This window comes from Oncorhynchus clarkii, chromosome 6 (genome assembly GCF_045791955.1).
Source record: "Oncorhynchus clarkii lewisi isolate Uvic-CL-2024 chromosome 6, UVic_Ocla_1.0, whole genome shotgun sequence".
Taxonomy (NCBI): domain Eukaryota; kingdom Metazoa; phylum Chordata; class Actinopteri; order Salmoniformes; family Salmonidae; genus Oncorhynchus; species Oncorhynchus clarkii.
This window is the reverse complement of record NC_092152.1, coordinates 7106330-7124216: the sequence shown is the minus strand read 5'-3', so window position 1 is coordinate 7124216 and position 17887 is coordinate 7106330. Positions and strand designations below refer to the sequence as shown.

The 17887-nt window shown below is 41.7% G+C and overlaps 1 protein-coding gene across 1 annotated transcript; it reads right to left on the bottom strand.

The window, feature by feature from the left end:
• Positions 1-2653: 2653 nt before the first annotated feature.
• On the bottom strand, positions 2654-16811 carry LOC139410569 (YdjC chitooligosaccharide deacetylase homolog). Its single transcript, XM_071155860.1, has 6 exons — positions 16706-16811; positions 15656-15831; positions 14791-14950; positions 11357-11456; positions 4325-4502; positions 2654-3992 (listed from the first exon to the last, which is right to left on the bottom strand). Exons 2-6 carry the CDS (start codon positions 15817-15819, stop codon positions 3641-3643), a joined length of 954 nt encoding a protein of 317 aa, XP_071011961.1. The 5' UTR covers positions 15820-15831; positions 16706-16811; the 3' UTR covers positions 2654-3640.
• Between the last annotated feature and the right edge of the window lie 1076 nt (positions 16812-17887).

The following is a 17887-nucleotide window of genomic DNA, read 5'->3' as shown; positions in this document are numbered from 1 at the left end:
TGAGTGAAATCTCCATGATAGTAGTGTCTTGTCTATTTCACATCCAGAAATAATGGACATAGCACAAAGTTGGAGCTTACATTAACATCGGTGGCCCGAAGAGGCAAAACAAGAAGTGTGGTGTGTAGCAACACCGCCTAACACTAGAGGGCGCCATACTCACAACTCCATAGGACACCACCCAGTTCAGCTTCTATATCTAACATTTTTATTTTTTTAAACACCTGCAGTGTGATTGGCAACAATCGCGTAACCTAGGATATGTATTCTGTACTAGAGCCCTGCCTGCTTATCGCTGTAGCTTACTTTCATACCCACAGACAAAGTTTGCATTCCAAGTAAATTCCATATGAAGTGAACAACTTTTGACCAGATTGTGCCTTCTCCAAACTGTTGCCACAAAGTTGGAAGCACAGAAACGTCTAGAATGTCATTGTATGTTGTAGCATTAAGATCTCCCTTCACTGGAACTAAGGGTCCTAGCCCGAACCATTATTTCTCCTCCACCAAAACTTTACAGTTGGCACTATGCATTGGGGCAGGCAGCGTTCTCCTGGCATCCGCCAAACCCAGATTTGTCCGTCGGACTGCAAGATGGTGAAGCGTCATTCATCACTCCAGAGAACAAGTTTCCAGTTCAATGGCAGCGAGCGTCACACCACTCCAGCCGAACCTTGGCATGATGATCTTAGGCTTGTGTGCGGCTGCCCGGCCATGTTAACCCATTTCATGAAGCTCATGAACACCTCTTGTGCTGACGTTGCTTCCAGAAGCAATTTGGAACTTGGTATTGAGTGTTGTAATCGAGGACAGACAATTTTTACGCTCTACACACTTTCTGTGAGCATGTGTTGCCTAGCACCTCGTGGCTGAGCCGTTGTTGCTCCTAGACGTTTCCACTTCATAATAGCGCCTCACAATCATCACATACAGTAACTGCCATCATCCTATTTTACCACTTCACCTAATATTTCCCGGATATTACTTTTCTGACCCTCCCCTTTTCTCTTTATTTTCAACTCTCCATTTCACAGCTTTTCTCTTATTGAATTAAACTCAGACATTGCCCTTTTTTTTCCTCCATGGAATAACACATTTTTTTTTGCCCGTTCCCAAAATCATTTGACGATTGGCTGTAAGGCTATTTGGCGAGCCTACAGTTATCTAGCATCCATGCGCTAGCCTATAGCCAAAAGTAATTACATTAAAAATCTCAATGTAGCCAACAGATTTAAGTTGCACAATAATATATTTCTTAAGGTATTGTTCTCTCTTTATTCAATCCGCCCTTCATACACACAATAATATTTCATGACCCTAAACCCGCCACCCACGGATATTAACTGTAGGGACTGGGGGTTATGAGTCAACCCGTGCATCACTCGGGAAATCAGATTAGAAAATTCCTAATAAGACTCTTTTAGTCATCACCTTTGTGCGCAAAACATCCATTTAATTAGTCAAATAATTGCTGAGGCCAAATTTCACTCACTGCTAAAGATATGAAACAATTTATATTCATCCAATGTCTACAATGTTTTTCCATGCCGTGGTACACTGCTCCCTGTGCACACTGAGTGCAAGTGCGCATGTGATAATGGTCTTTATAAACTGGCTGGTTGGTTCGAGCCCTGAATGCTGATTGGTTGACAGCTGTGGTATATCAGACCTTATACCACGGGTATAACAAAACATGTATTTTTTACTGTTCTAATTAGTTGGTAACTAGTTTATAATAGCAATAAGTCACCTGGGGGGTGGGGGGGGGGGGGTTGTGGTATACGGCCAATATATCACGGCCAAGGGCTGTTCTTATGCATGACACAACGCGGTGTTTGGCCATATACCACACCCCTCCGTGCCTTATTGCTTAAGTATAAACCGGATGCAACCTGGATATTGATTTTCATGCGTAAGAGTATGCGAACGTGAGTAGATTACCTTTAAAATAGTAGTCGAACATCTTGGACGCGTTTTCCATTATAATACCTCAGTGGGTTCTTACTTGGGACGCGGAACGTGTGACTGGAATAATAGCGACCGGGAAAAAACGGTGCTTGTGAAAAACCAAAGACGGCAATAATGATACGTTTATTTATTTTTTTCATTAGAGGGCCCTAAAAAGCACTTCACTTCTGCTGAATTTGCACAATAGCTTTTGTTTGATTTTGACACAAATGAAAATGTGGCGGCACTGACTGATGTTTCAGCATTGTCTCAATGAAGTGTTCAACTAGCCATGGGTGGCATGGTTAGCTCTAGCTTGCTTCGTAGATTAGCCCCCCCCCACCCCCCAGCAGCTTGCTTCGTAGGATAGCCCCCCCCACCCACCCAGCTGCTTATGCGTAACCACAAAGTCTCTTACAGGGCCTGTGTGTAGCTGAATTTACTTTTGGGTGCATTGACTTTACTTACGTTGCTTTTTGGTTGGAAAAACTATTTTCATATACTGTGATTCAAAGTGATTGAGGGGTTACTCGTGACCAACCAAGTAAATAACAACAACAAAAAAAACGTTGTAAGACATGATACTACCGAGTCCTGACTCACCTTTTAGTAACCCCCCCCCCCCACAGTAGCAGATGAGTCCTGTAACGCTTCAAAACGTAGGAAACCCTCATTTCAAACCAAAATACTTCATGCAAGAATGAGGTTTTCTGTCACATTTCATTTATTCATACAACCATTATAGTCAGTTGGGCATTTCAGACCATTCTGCTTCTTGTGATATCCTAAGAACGTCATTAAATAAATAGTGTGACACAAATTAAGAAATATATACAGGATTGTTCTTTTAAAACAAGGACATTAAAAGACCTAGATAGACTACATGGCCATGTTTAAAATATAATATGCTATAGGCAAGCCCTATTTGGGCCGTGCTCTTTTGGCAGTTACTCTTCTGTTGACACCTTCTTGTGTGATCAGCTGATTTTTGAGGTTCGCTTTGGGATGAGAGAGAGCATAGTGATTTTTGTGCTTGTCTCTCTCACCTGAGATGATTGGAAAACAACTGCCTTGTCTGCAATAAACACTGTCAAAAAATAGGATTGTGCTTCACAGAAAATAGTGGCGCCGCCTGGTGGTTTGGAGGTAAGGTTGCACCAATGAAAGAGCAGCAGAGGAGTCCCATTCCAATATCTACCCAAGCTTATCACTCAGAATGAAGCAATGTATTGGAAATGTGTTCTAAATACTCAGAACAAAGCCATTAGAGGGGGCCGGTGGGAGGAGCTATAGGAGGACGGGCTCATTGTAATGGTTGGAATGGAATAATGGAATGGTACCGAACACATCAAACATATAGAATCCAGGTTTGATACCATTCTATTCCGGCCATTACAACAAGCCTGTCCTCCTATAGCTCCTCCCACCGGCCTCGGGAAGCCATGTATTGGATAGATAGTGTGGCAGTAAGTGTGGATATTGGAACGTGACCCCTGAGTGGGGGACTCAGAGGTAGGATCACAAAACTTTCCCAAAAAGCTCTGGGTTTTAAAAAAAAAATCCCATTTGGAGAATTCTGGGAATAAGCAGCAATCTTCAAACCTGTAATTCTTCAATTGAGATTTATCAAACACCAGATAAAAGTTTTGGGAATTCAACAACCCTACCCCTGAGGGCGAGGGGTGTAGGGGCCTCAGAGGTCCCTGAAGGCACAGAGTTGGACTCTCTCCTGGGTGTAGAAGGCCAGTAGGGCTGGGTCCTTCAGGGTGGTCAACTCCTGCTGCCTGTCAGCCGACTGGGAGAAGTCGTCCGGCCCCTCCCCACACCCGCCCTCCTGGGGGTGGCTGGGGTACCCAGGGTGCACCATGAGCTCTGCCGTCAGCACGGGCTGCTCCGTGGTGTTTGTCCTGTTTTTACTTTCACCCCCAGGGGGCGACAGTGAGACATTCAGGTCTCGTTCCAGGGCATGGCTGAAGGCTCGTTTGAGGTTGGGGACTGACATGTTGTGACCCATGGTGGTCAAACCTAGATAGACATCAGGCCATCTGAGAGAAAGAGAGAGAGAGAGAGAGAGAGAGAGAGAGAGAGAGGGGGGATAGAAGAGGAAGGTCATTTTCAGCTCATGGAAATATTAAACTTTTAACCGTACCCGAGAGAAACAAAAACACTATCCTCTCATTGCATGATTGAAGTCCCCAGGACGACTGAGGCGAACAGGAAAATAATATCACCATATGTGCCTCAAGGTAATCTTCCAAGTGTCTAGTCTAAAAGGAACATGACACCTCTCTAATACTGTACCGGGCTTTACTGTAAACAGTGTGGATCATGAAGAGATTCTCATGACATTCTACAGGGATTTCAGTGCGTCTCCTACCTGATGCCATGTCGTCTGAACACGGGGATAGACTCCAGAGCGTCCTTCTCTACCTGCATGTAGAAGTCTCTGAGGACAGGGGACAGCCAGGGACACGAGTGTAGCCCACGCTCCACAGGAACACGTGTGTAGGAGATCCCACAGTCAGACAGCACCTGGGCAAACACCTCGCACACCTCTGACACACACGCAATGTTGTTGTCATGTCGTGTTGCTACCATGTTGTTGTCTTGTTGTGTTGCTACCATGTTGTCGTCATGCTGTGTTGCTGTCTCTCTTTATGTAGTGTTGTCTCTCCTTATGTAGTGTTGTCTCTCTTTATGTAGTATTGTCTCTCCTTATGTAGTGTTGTGTTGTCTCTCTTTATGTAGTGTTGTGTTGTCTCTCTTCATGTAGTGTTGTGTTGTCTCTCTTCATGTAGTGTTGTCTCTCTTTATGTAGTGTTGTCTCTCTTTATGTAGTGTTGTCTCTCTTTATGTAGCGTTGTCTCTCTTTATGTAGTATTGTCTCTCTTTATGTAGTGTTGTGTTGTCTCTCTTTATGTCGTGTTGTCTCTTTATGTAGTGTTGTCTCTCTTTATGTAGTGTTGTCTCTCCTTATGTAGTGTTGTCTCTCCTTATGTAGTGTTGTCTCTCCTTATGTAGTGTTGTCTCTCCTTATGTAGTGTTGTCTCTCTTTATGTAGTGTTGTCTCTCTTTATGTAGTGTTGTCTCTCTTTATGTAGTGTTGTGTTGTCTCTCTTTATGTAGTGTTGTGTTGTCTCTATGTAGTGTAGTGTTGTCTCTCTTTATGTAGTGTTGTGGGGTCTCTCTTTATGTAGTGTAGTGTTGTCTCTCTTTATGTAGTGTTGTGTGGTCTCTCTTCATGTAGCGTTGTGTTGTCTCTCTTTATGTAGTGTTGTCTCTCTTTATGTAGTGTTGTGTTGTCTCTCCTTATGTAGTGTTGTCTCTCCTTATGTAGTGTCTCTCTTTATGTAGTGTTGTGTTGTCTCTCCTTATGTAGTGTAGTGTTGTGTTGTCTCTTTATGTAGTGTTGTCTCTCTTTATGTAGTGTTGTCTCTCTTTATGTAGTGTTGTGTTGTCTCTCCTTATGTAGTGTTGTCTCTCTTTATGTAGTATTGTCTCTCTTTATGTAGTGTTGTGTTGTCTCTCTTTATGTAGTGTTGTGTTGTCTCTCTTCATGTAGTGTTGTCTCTCTTTATGTAGTGTTGTCTCTCTTTATGTAGTGTTGTCTCTCTTTATGTAGCGTTGTCTCTCTTTATGTAGTATTGTCTCTCTTTATGTAGTGTTGTGTTGTCTCTCTTTATGTCGTGTTGTCTCTTTATGTAGTGTTGTCTCTCTTTATGTAGTGTTGTCTCTCCTTATGTAGTGTTGTCTCTCCTTATGTAGTGTTGTCTCTCCTTATGTAGTGTTGTCTCTCCTTATGTAGTGTTGTCTCTCTTTATGTAGTGTTGTCTCTCTTTATGTAGTGTTGTCTCTCTTTATGTAGTCTTGTCTCTCTTTATGTAGTGTTGTGTTGTCTCTCTTTATGTAGTGTAGTGTTGTCTCTCTTTATGTAGTGTTGTGGGGTCTCTCTTTATGTAGTGTAGTGTTGTCTCTCTTTATGTAGTGTTGTGTGGTCTCTCTTCATGTAGCGTTGTGTTGTCTCTTTATGTAGTGTTGTCTCTCTTTATGTAGTGTTGTGTTGTCTCTCCTTATGTAGTGTTGTCTCTCCTTATGTAGTGTCTCTCTTTATGTAGTGTTGTGTTGTCTCTCCTTATGTAGTGTAGTGTTGTGTTGTCTCTTTATGTAGTGTTGTCTCTCTTTATGTAGTGTTGTGTTGTCTCTCTTTATGCCGTGTTGTCTCTTTATGTAGTGTTGTCTCTCTTTATGTAGTGTTGTCTCTCCTTATGTAGTGTTGTCTCTCCTTATGTAGTGTTGTCTCTCCTTATGTAGTGTTGTCTCTCCTTATGTAGTGTTGTCTCTCTTTATGTAGTGTTGTCTCTCTTTATGTAGTGTTGTCTCTCTTTATGTAGTGTTGTGGGGTCTCTATGTAGTGTAGTGTTGTCTCTCTTTATGTAGTGTTGTGTGGTCTCTCTTCATGTAGCGTTGTGTTGTCTCTCTTTATGTAGTGTTGTCTCTCTTTATGTAGTGTTGTGTTGTCTCTCCTTATGTAGTGTCTCTCTTTATGTAGTGTTGTGTTGTCTCTCCTTATGTAGTGTCGTGTTGTCTCTTTATGTAGTGTTGTCTCTCTTTATGTAGTGTTGTCTCTCTTTATGTAGTGTTGTCTCTCTTTATGTAGTGTTGTCTCTCCTTATGTAGTGTTGTCTCTCCTTATGTAGTGTTGTCTCTCCTTATGCAGTGTTGTCTCTCTTTATGTAGTGTTGTCTCTCTTTATGTAGTGTTGTCTCTCTTTATGTAGTGTTGTGTTGTGTTGTCTCTTTATGTAGTGTTGTGTTGTCTCTCTTTATGTAGTGTTGTCTCTCTTTATGTAGTGTTGTGTTGTCTCTCTTTATGTCGTGTTGTCTCTTTATGTAGTGTTGTCTCTCTTTATGTAGTGTTGTCTCTCTTTATGTAGTGTTGTCTCTCCTTATGTAGTGTTGTCTCTCCTTATGTAGTGTTGTCTCTCCTTATGTAGTGTTGTCTCTCTTTATGTAGTGTTGTCTCTCTTTATGTAGTGTTGTCTCTCTTTATGTAGTGTTGTGTTGTCTCTCTTTATGTAGTGTTGTGTTGTCTCTATGTAGTGTAGTGTTGTCTCTCTTTATGTAGTGTTGTGGGGTCTCTCTTTATGTAGTGTAGTGTTGTCTCTCTTTATGTAGTGTTGTGTGGTCTCTCTTCATGTAGCGTTGTGTTGTCTCTCTTTATGTAGTGTTGTCTCTCTTTATGTAGTGTTGTGTTGTATCTCCTTATGTAGTGTTGTCTCTCCTTATGTAGTGTCTCTCTTTATGTAGTGTTGTGTTGTCTCTCCTTATGTAGTGTTGTGTGGTCTCTCTTTATGTAGTGTTGTCTCTCCTTATGTAGTGTCGTGTTGTCTCTTTATGTAGTGTTGTCTCTCTTTATGTAGTGTTGTCTCTCTTTATGTAGTGTTGTCTCTCCTTATGTAGTGTTGTCTCTCCTTATGTAGTGTTGTCTCTCCTTATGTAGTGTTGTCTCTCTTTATGTAGTGTTGTCTCTCTTTATGTAGTGTTGTCTCTCTTTATGTAGTGTTGTGTTGTCTCACTTTATGTAGTGTTGTGTTGTCTCTATGTAGTGTAGTGTTGTCTCTCTTTATGTAGTGTTGTGGGGTCTCTCTTTATGTAGTGTAGTGTTGTCTCTCTTTATGTAGTGTTGTGTTGTCTCTCCTTATGTAGTGTTGTCTCTCCTTATGTAGTGTCTCTCTTTATGTAGTGTTGTGTTGTCTCTCCTTATGTAGTGTTGTCTCTCTTTATGTAGTGTTGTCTCTCTTTATGTAGTGTTGTGTTGTCTCTATGTAGTGTAGTGTTGTCTCTCTTTATGTAGTGTTGTGGGGTCTCTCTTTATGTAGTGTAGTGTTGTCTCTCTTTATGTAGTGTTGTGTGGTCTCTCTTCATGTAGCGTTGTGTTGTCTCTCTTTATGTAGTGTTGTCTCTCTTTATGTAGTGTTGTGTTGTCTCTCCTTATGTAGTGTTGTCTCTCCTTATGTAGTGTCTCTCTTTATGTAGTGTTGTGTTGTCTCTCCTTATGTAGTGTAGTGTTGTGTTGTCTCTTTATGTAGTGTTGTCTCTCCTTATGTAGTGTTGTCTCTCCTTATGTAGTGTTGTCTCTCCTTATGTAGTGTTGTCTCTCTTTATGTAGTGTTGTCTCTCTTTATGTAGTGTTGTGGGGTCTCTCTTTATGTAGTGTAGTGTTGTCTCTCTTTATGTAGTGTTGTGTGGTCTCTCTTCATGTAGCGTTGTGTTGTCTCTCTTTATGTAGTGTTGTCTCTCTTTATGTAGTGTTGTGTTGTCTCTCCTTATGTAGTGTCTCTCTTTATGTAGTGTTGTGTTGTCTCTCCTTATGTAGTGTCGTGTTGTCTCTTTATGTAGTGTTGTCTCTCTTTATGTAGTGTTGTCTCTATTTATGTAGTGTTGTCTCTCCTTATGTAGTGTTGTCTCTCCTTATGTAGTGTTGTCTCTCCTTATGCAGTGTTGTCTCTCTTTATGTAGTGTTGTCTCTCTTTATGTAGTGTTGTCTCTCTTTATGTTGTGTTGTGTTGTCTCTTTATGTAGTGTTGTGTTGTCTCTCTTTATGTAGTGTTGTCTCTCTTTATGTAGTGTTGTGTTGTCTCTCTTTATGTCGTGTTGTCTCTTTATGTAGTGTTGTCTCTCTTTATGTAGTGTTGTCTCTCTTTATGTAGTGTTGTCTCTCCTTATGTAGTGTTGTCTCTCCTTATGTAGTGTTGTCTCTCTTTATGTAGTGTTGTCTCTCTTTATGTAGTGTTGTCTCTCTTTATGTAGTGTTGTGTTGTCTCTCTTTATGTAGTGTTGTGTTGTCTCTATGTAGTGTAGTGTTGTCTCTCTTTATGTAGTGTTGTGGGGTCTCTCTTTATGTAGTGTAGTGTTGTCTCTCTTTATGTAGTGTTGTGTGGTCTCTCTTCATGTAGCGTTGTGTTGTCTCTCTTTATGTAGTGTTGTCTCTCTTTATGTAGTGTTGTGTTGTCTCTCCTTATGTAGTGTTGTCTCTCCTTATGTAGTGTCTCTCTTTATGTAGTGTTGTGTTGTCTCTCCTTATGTAGTGTTGTGTGGTCTCTCTTTATGTAGTGTTGTCTCTCCTTATGTAGTGTCGTGTTGTCTCTTTATGTAGTGTTGTCTCTCTTTATGTAGTGTTGTCTCTCTTTATGTAGTGTTGTCTCTCTTTATGTAGTGTTGTCTCTCTTTATGTAGTGTTGTCTCTCCTTATGTAGTGTTGTCTCTCCTTATGTAGTGTTGTCTCTCCTTATGTAGTGTTGTCTCTCTATGTAGTGTTGTCTCTCTTTACGTAGTGTTGTCTCTCTTTATGTAGTGTTGTGTTGTCTCTCTTTATGTAGTGTTGTGTTGTCTCTATGTAGTGTAGTGTTGTCTCTCTTTATGTAGTGTAGTGTTGTCTCTCTTTATGTAGTGTTGTGTGGTCTCTCTTCATGTAGCGTTGTGTTGTCTCTCTTTATGTAGTGTTGTCTCTCTTTATGTAGTGTTGTGTTGTCTCTCCTTATGTAGTGTTGTCTCTCCTTATGTAGTGTTGTGTTGTCTCTCTTTATATAGTGTTGTGTGGTCTCTCTTTATGTGGTGTTGTGGGATCTCTCTTTATGTAGTGTTGTGTTGTCTCTCCTTATGTAGTGTTGTCTCTCCTTATGTAGTGTTGTGTTGTCTCTCTTTATATAGTGTTGTGTTGTCTCTCTTGTCGTGATGTGTGTTTTGTCCTATATTTATATATATTTATGTATAATCCCAGCCCCCGGCCCCGCAGGAGGCCTTTTGCCTTTTGGTTGGCCGTCGTTGTAAATGAGAATTTGTTCTTAACTGACTTGCTTGGTTAAATGAAGGTTAAATAAAACTAGGCACACACGTAATCAGATAGGCAGCCATTTCCGATTCAGATTTGTCAAGCATTAAAATGACAATCACAATTTTAACCATCAGTTATAGTTTAACCATCAGTTATAGTTTAACCATCAGTTGTTATATTTTAATCATTAGTTATATTTTAATCATCAGTTATATTTTAATCATGAGATATAACAATTTACTACTGCTCTATTAACTAATTAATAGTCTATAAACTACCTTTAAACCGAGAGTATCAAGTGTCACCAATGCCCTTATGACAACGCCGTGGTCAAAAGCCACACATATTCAAATTAAGAAAAAAAAGGAATTACCACCACTAGTGGTTAAATAAACGAGTTTGATTAAACCAACAGTGGTAACCTCATTTAAAACTGAAGGCGGGGCCCTTTCCCCTCCTTGCCCTGTAAGCAACGGTTCATGTATTCATCTCGATTAGATCACCTAACAACCATTTAACAAAACCACATGATTCTGTGACTCATCGTGTGATGTAAAAGAACCCGGGGTCATGTGCTTCATGACAATGAAGAGGAAGAGTTCCGCGGTGTCATCAGAGTGTTCTCAGTAGAGTATGTCAGTCAGAGGGGAAGACGTGGTTGAGGTTCAGAGTATGTCAGTCAGAGGGGGAGACGTGGTGGAGGTTCAGAGTATGTCAGTCAGAGGGGAAGACGTGGTTGAGGTTCAGAGTATGTCAGTCAGAGGGGGAGACGTGGTGGAGGTTCAGAGTATGTCAGTCAGAGGGGGAGACGTGGTGGAGGTTCAGAGTATGTCAGTCAGAGGGAAGATGTGGTTGAGGTTCAGAGTATGTCAGTCAGAGGGGGAAGACGTGGTGGAGGTTCAGAGTATGTCAGTCAGAGGGGGAGACGTGGTTGAGGTTCAGAGTATGTCAGTCAGAGAGAAGACGTGGTTGAGGTTCAGAGTATGGTCAGTCAGAGAGAAGACGTGGTTGAGGTTCAGAGTATGTCAGTCAGAGGGGGAGACGTGGTTGAGGTTCAGAGTATGTCAGTCAGAGGGGAAGACGTGGTCGAGGTTCAGAGTATGTCAGTCAGAGGGGAAGATGTGGTCGAGGTTCAGAGTATGTCAGTCAGAGAGAAGACGTGGTTGAGGTTCAGAGTATGTCAGTCAGAGGGTGAGACGTGGTGGAGGTTCAGAGTATGTCAGTCAGAGGGGGAAGACGTGGTGGAGGTTCAGAGTATGTCAGTCAGAGGGGGAAGACGTGGTGGAGGTTCAGAGTATGTCAGTCAGAGGGGGAAGACGTGGTCGAGGTTCAGAGTATGTCAGTCAGAGAGAAGACGTGGTTGAGGTTCAGAGTATGTCAGTCAGAGGGTGAGACGTGGTTGATGTTCAGAGTATGTCAGTCAGAGGGGGAAGACGTGGTTGAAGTTCAGATGAATGAACATTGGTGAACACACACACACAGTCCTATTGGGTAAGACCTCTCACAATAAAATGTTTTTCGCAATGAGCATAAGAACACACACACAGACCTTTCTAGTGGTTTTATGACATCATACCTGGCAACACATGAATGTGTTGGTGCCCATCCATGTGACAGGGCAGATAACCCATCAGCTCTCCAAACAGCCTCACCTGAGCCCTCAGCTCCAGCTCCACCTGACACACACACACACACAGAAACACACACACAATGTGAAAGTACACACCTGAAAGATAACCATGTGCCACAGAGAGAGTGCAAATATACCATTGGGGCGGCAGGGTAGCCTAGTGGTTAGGAGCGCAAGTTCAAATCCCAGAGCTGACAAGGTACAAATCTGTCATTCTGCCCCTAAACAGGCAGTTAACCCCACTGTTCCTAGGCCGTCATTGAAAATAAGAATTTGTTCTTCACTGACTTGCCTAGTAAAATAAAGGTAAAATACATTTTTAAAAATCCAGTTTGAGGGACATATACACCCCCTAGGGATAGTGTACAGCTAACACACACACACCTGACGAGGAACAAACACACACCCTCTACAAAACAGAAGGGGGAAAAAAAACGCTAAAACTGTTCCCGGTGGATCGGGAACGAACACCTGAGTTCCACATATGAAAAACAGGGAGTTGAATCAGAATATTAAGGAAAACTTGATCCTGCTTTGGTTTACTGTAAAGTCTAAGGCCTCAAGCACTTAAAAAAATACCAGGTACTCCTGAGTATATTTCTTTGTAAATCATCAGACAGTTGGATAAGTCAACATGGTGGGTGAATTTTTTGAAAGCCTCTTATATGGCATATTGACGTATGGTGTATATTGTCACAGCTGTGCTGTGGGCCAGTTAAACAACATAGCAGCAACAGTGGCTCTTCACCTCGTCCGTCCCCATCCAAACGCATACATGCTCACGTTTACACCCTCCTTTCTATCCTGTGTCTCTTCCCAACTCCTGTACAGTCTCTTCCCAACTCCTGTACAGTCTCTTCCCAACTCCTGTACAGTCTCTTCCCAACTCCTGTACAGTCTCTTCCCAACTCCTGTTTAGTCTCTTCCCAACTCCTGTTTAGTCTCTTCCCAACTCCTGTTTAGTCTCTTCCCAACTCCTGTTTAGTCTCTTCCCAACTCCTGTTCAGTCTCATTACAACTCAATGTGACCAAGATCTCCACACACACACACACACACACACACACACACACACACTAGTTGACCTAACCCTCTTCCAAAAGATGCTGTGCTTACATCACAGACAATACAAAATGCAACTTCCCTAACCACCACCGTATCCATCACAGAAGATGTCAGTGCCAGTATTCATGAAGCGCGCAGATCTCAGGTCAGTTTTGCCTTTTAGATTCTAATGAAGGTGCAGCGAGGTAGCCGGGTATCCAGGACCTGTTGTGCTAACGTCCCACTCCTTGTATTCTGTGTTTAGCATGACAAGGAGAGGAATGATATCTCATAAACAGACTGGTACCCAGGCTGGGTACAAGGGTGCCTTGATCCTAGATAAGCAGTCCTACTCGGAGACTCTTTTTGAATACGGATCCTGATCAGTGTGGGCTATGCTGCAATATAACTATTAAGCTGTAAAAACAGGTGACTGCTGTTTTACAGCTTAATAGAAATCAGAGAGAATTCATTTGATTCAACTAGGTAGGTTATTAAACAACACTCTCTCAGATCACACTCTGATAGCTAACCCGCTATTAAACAACACTCTCTCAGATCACACTCTGATAGCTAACCCGTTATTAAACAATAGTCTCTCAGATCACACTCTGATAGCTAACCTGTTATTAAACAACACTCTCTCAGATCACACTCTGATAGCTAACCCGTTATTAAACAACACTCTCTCAGATCACACTCTGATAGCTAACCCGCTATTAAACAACACTCTCTCAGATCACACTCTGATAGCTAACCCGCTATTAAACAACACTATCAGATCACACTCTGATAGCTAACCCGCTATTAAACAACACTCTCTCAGATCACACTCTGATAGCTAACCCGCTATTAAACAACACTCTCTCAGATCACACTCTGATAGCTAACCCGCTATTAAACAATAGTCTCTCAGATCACACTCTGATAGCTAACCCGCTATTAAACAATAGTCTCTCAGATCACACTCTGATAGCTAACCCGCTATTAAACAACACTATCAGATCACACTCTGATAGCTAACCTGTTATTAAACAACACTCTCTCAGATCACACTCTGATAGCTAACCCGCTATTAAACAATAGTCTCTCAGATCACACTCTGATAGCTAAACCGCTATTAAACAACACTATCAGATCACACTCTGATAGCTAACCCGCTATTAAACAACACTATCAGATCACACTCTGATAGCTAACCTGTTATTAAACAACACTCTCTCAGATCACACTCTGATAGCTAACCCGCTATTAAACAACACTATCAGATCACACTCTGATAGCTAACCCGTTATTAAACAACACTATCAGATCACACTCTGATAGCTAACCTGTTATTAAACAACACTCTCTCAGATCACACTCTGATAGCTAACCTGTTATTAAACAACACTCTCTCAGATCACACTCTGATAGCTAACCCGCTATTAAACAACACTATCAGATCACACTCTGATAGCTAACCTGCTATTAAACAACACTATCAGATCACACTCTGATAGCTAACCTGTTATTAAACAACACTCTCTCAGATCACACTCTGATAGCTAACCCGCTATTAAACAACACTATCAGATCACACTCTGATAGCTAACCCGCTAATAAACAACACTATCAGATCACACTCTGATAGCTAACCCGCTATTAAGCAACACTATCAGATCACACTCTGATAGCTAACCCGCTATTAAACAACACTATCAGATCACACTCTGATAGCTAACCCGCTATTAAACAACACTATCAGATCACACTCTGATAGCTAACCCGCTATTAAACAACACTATCAGATCACACTCTGATAGCTAACCCGCTATTAAACAACACTATCAGATCACACTCTGATAGCTAACCTGCTATTAAACAACACTATCAGATCACACTCTGATAGCTAACCTGTTATTAAACAACACTATCAGATCACACTCTGATAGCTAACCTGCTATTAAACAACACTCCCAGATCACACTCTGATAGCTAACCTGTTATTAAACAACACTATCAGATCACACTCTGATAGCTAACCTGCTATTAAACAACACTATCAGATCACACTCTGATAGCTAACCTGCTATTAAACAACACTATCAGATCACACTCTGATAGCTAACCCGCTATTAAACAATAGTCTCTCAGATCACACTCTGATAGCTAACCCGCTATTAAACAACACTTGAGTGAGTCTGGTCTGAAGCTCAACGCCTGTTTTTGTTCAACATACATTTTAAAGTGGAAAAACCTAAGTCTCAGCATCACTCTGTTACCGTGGAAATGGGCGAATATGAAAAAGGAAAAATGCCTGCCCTACCTCAACTATGTTGTTAAGAAGGAAGCCTACCTCTGTCATGTTGACCAGGCCACTCTGTAATGCCTTTCTGAAACCCATCTTCCCATGGAAGAATCCATCCTTGTTGAGGAGAGTGGAGCCCCGTTTCAGACCCTGGCTCACTGGTAGACCCTCTGAGAGGTTGGCATGGAGGCCGATGGGAATGTGATGTCTACGGAGGAAGATATCAGGAAATTAGGGGTCAGTTTTCCGGACTCAAGGTAAGCCTGGTCTTTGTGACTAAGGAAACATGATCAATAGAGATTTTCAACTGAAAGTGCTTTTTATTCCTGGGCTAGGATTTCTATGGATACGGGAAACCAGTCCCTATAGCGTCTGACATCATAGATGGAATTGCCAAACAATAATATGAGCTGGTACATGCTAAAGCAAGAGAAGAACACTGATTGGACAAAATACAGGAAATATGAGGTTTCAAATGTATAACACCTTTCCTGATTCTATGAATTATTCAATACACAATAAATAAAAACACAAGTGAAAGTGAAGTGAATGTCACCTATCAGGAAGTTACTGTATTTTTAAACCGAATAATTTAATCGGGACTATCTAAAAAAAAAAAAAATTTTTTTTAAAAAAAGATTAATTAAAAAATAATAATAAACAAACCACTTCAATACAAGTGACTTTTCGTAACAGGTTAAGAGAGCATTTCTGATAACCCGAACCCTTTTCCTAACCTTCTCATAAATTGCTAGGTGAATTATCCCAACCTGCAGCATAAATTCTCCTAACCTGCTATGAAAAAGTCATAGCTGCATGGAAGTGTTGTGTTTTAAGGGCATCTTGTACGTTTTCAGTAGGCTATTAAACATCCTATTAGCTATGGACGTAAACATTGTACTTTACTACTTACCTTTTGGCCAGCTCTGTCGCTTCTTTCGCCGAGGAGGCGTTAACCAGAAGGGACACATTAGAAATGCCCCCGGCTTGGAAACAATCCACTATCCCCTGGTTCCTTTTTGGACAGTACCCAAAATCATCTCCTGTCACCACCAGCTTGACTTTGGGTTGAGGCATTATCGCTGGACGCTGATGGAAAAAGTGACACAGCACAGGAGATACACACACTGGTTGAATCAACGTTGTTTACACGTAATTTCAACGAAATTGCGTTGAACCAACGTGGAATATGCGTTGAATTGACGTCTGTGCCTAGCGGGACTTTGTTTCCACGTTGCGCCCAGCACTGAGCTGCAACAATGTTAAGGATGTTCAATTCACCAGCTTGTGACACATCAGCGGTGGACTCTAGATATTTATTTAACGTGATCGTCTCGTGAACATGGTAGATAAGACAATGTCAGGCACGAGAACACAAACTAATGTTCCCTGTTCGAAATGGAAACCTGATCAAAGCTTATATTCTATGTCGAATAAGAACTGTCAAATTCCTCCTCTATGATTTGAGTCAGCGAATCAGATGATTTGTAAACCCGGATTAGAAAAAAAACATGTTGCTTGCCCTCTTTTGATCGATCTTTGTATAGATCCACAAAAGCCTGTCCTGGTGATAGCCGATTGCCTCTATAAACTGTGTTTCCAGCTAGCAGGAGCCAGCTAGTTGTCAACCCAACACACAGGAAGGCAACTCAACTCATTAGTGGAAAACACAGTCACAATGGTCACTTTTATTGCCTAATCTTAAAGAGGCGATCGCCATAGTATACCTAGAAATGTATGGACGTTTAAGAAATAGGCCTACAATTTACACTTGTTTCAACGAATGGGAGACTATAATGCAAACAAGCATCATCTATTTAGAATATGCGAGGAGGTTATAACTGCAATCTGCCTCTCTTTCAGTAGCATACATAACATACAATAATAGATAATGGAATCAAATCGAATTGATCCACAGCCTATATGTCATATAGGCTCTAAAGAGTGAAAAGACGCGTCTTACCCATTTTCAAGACACGTGTTTGTCCATTTATGTCCCGAAGCCGGAGAGTCAAAACGAGAACAAATACCAAGCTCTTCCGACTGACTCAAAACTGCAATGAAATCCGTAACCTACTTTTTCGGATTAACGCAACCTCTAGTGGATTGAAATGGTATTTTATGTGACGTGTGTGTATAGAAGCAATGACGTGTATGATCCCTAGATGATTAACAGGGGCCGTTGTTTTGAAGCCAGCGCAGCCATCTGCGTACACCTCCATTGTAAAAAAATATATTTTGGAAGCTGTATATTTATAAATGCATTTATAAATGTCTAGATTTGTTTTTGACACGTCTATTCTATTACAGACACATTCATACACACTTGTACATTATATTATGTGAGCTAAACATAAGAAAATATATAGACAAAAAATCCTGCTTCCGGGAATTGTGTACAGATCCTTGTGACATTTGGCCGTTCATTATCATGCTGAAACATGAGGTGATGGCGGCGGATGAATGGCACGACAATGGGCCTCAGGATCTCGTCAGGGTATCTCTGTGCATTCAAATTGCCATCTATAAAATGCAATTGTGTTTGTTGTCTGGTAGCTTATGCCTGCCCATACTATAACCCCACCGCCACCATGGGGCACTCTGTTCACAACGTTTAACGTCAGCAAACCGCTCGCCAGTGTAACGGATGTAAAATGGCTCAGTTAGCGGTGCGCGCTAAATAGCGTTTCAATTGGTGACGTCACTTGCTCTGAGACCTTGAAGGAGTAGTTCCCCTTGCTCTGCAAGGGCCGCGGCTTTTGTGGAGCGATGGGTAACGATGCTTCGAGGGTGACTGTTGAAGTGTGCAGAGGGTCCCTGGTTCGCGGCCGGGTATGGGCGAGGGGACGGTCTAAAGTTATACTGTTACACCCACATTAAGCTATACACGTGGACTGCGGTTATGAGGCCGGTTGGACGTACTGCCAAATTCTCTAAAACTATGTTGGAGGCGGCTTATGGTAGAGAAATTTAAATTACATTCTCTGGTAATAGCTCTGCTGGACATTCCTGCAGTCAGCATGCCAATTGGACACTCCCTCAAAACTTGAGCCATCTGTGGCATTGTGTTGTGTGACAAAACTGCATATTTTAGAGGGGCCTTTTATTTATTGGTCCCAGCACAAGGTGCACCTATGTAAGGATC

Coding starts and splice junctions, on each gene's coding strand:
- LOC139410569 (XM_071155860.1), bottom strand. CDS start 15,819: ATGCCTCAACCCAAAGTCAAGCTGGTGGTGACAGGAGATGATTTTGGG. Junction 14,951..15,655: donor GCGACAGAGCTGGCCAAAAG/GTAAGTAGTAAA, acceptor CTTCCTCCGTAG/ACATCACATTCCCATCGGCC. Junction 3,993..4,324: donor TTCAGACGACATGGCATCAG/GTAGGAGACGCA, acceptor TCTTTCTCTCAG/ATGGCCTGATGTCTATCTAG.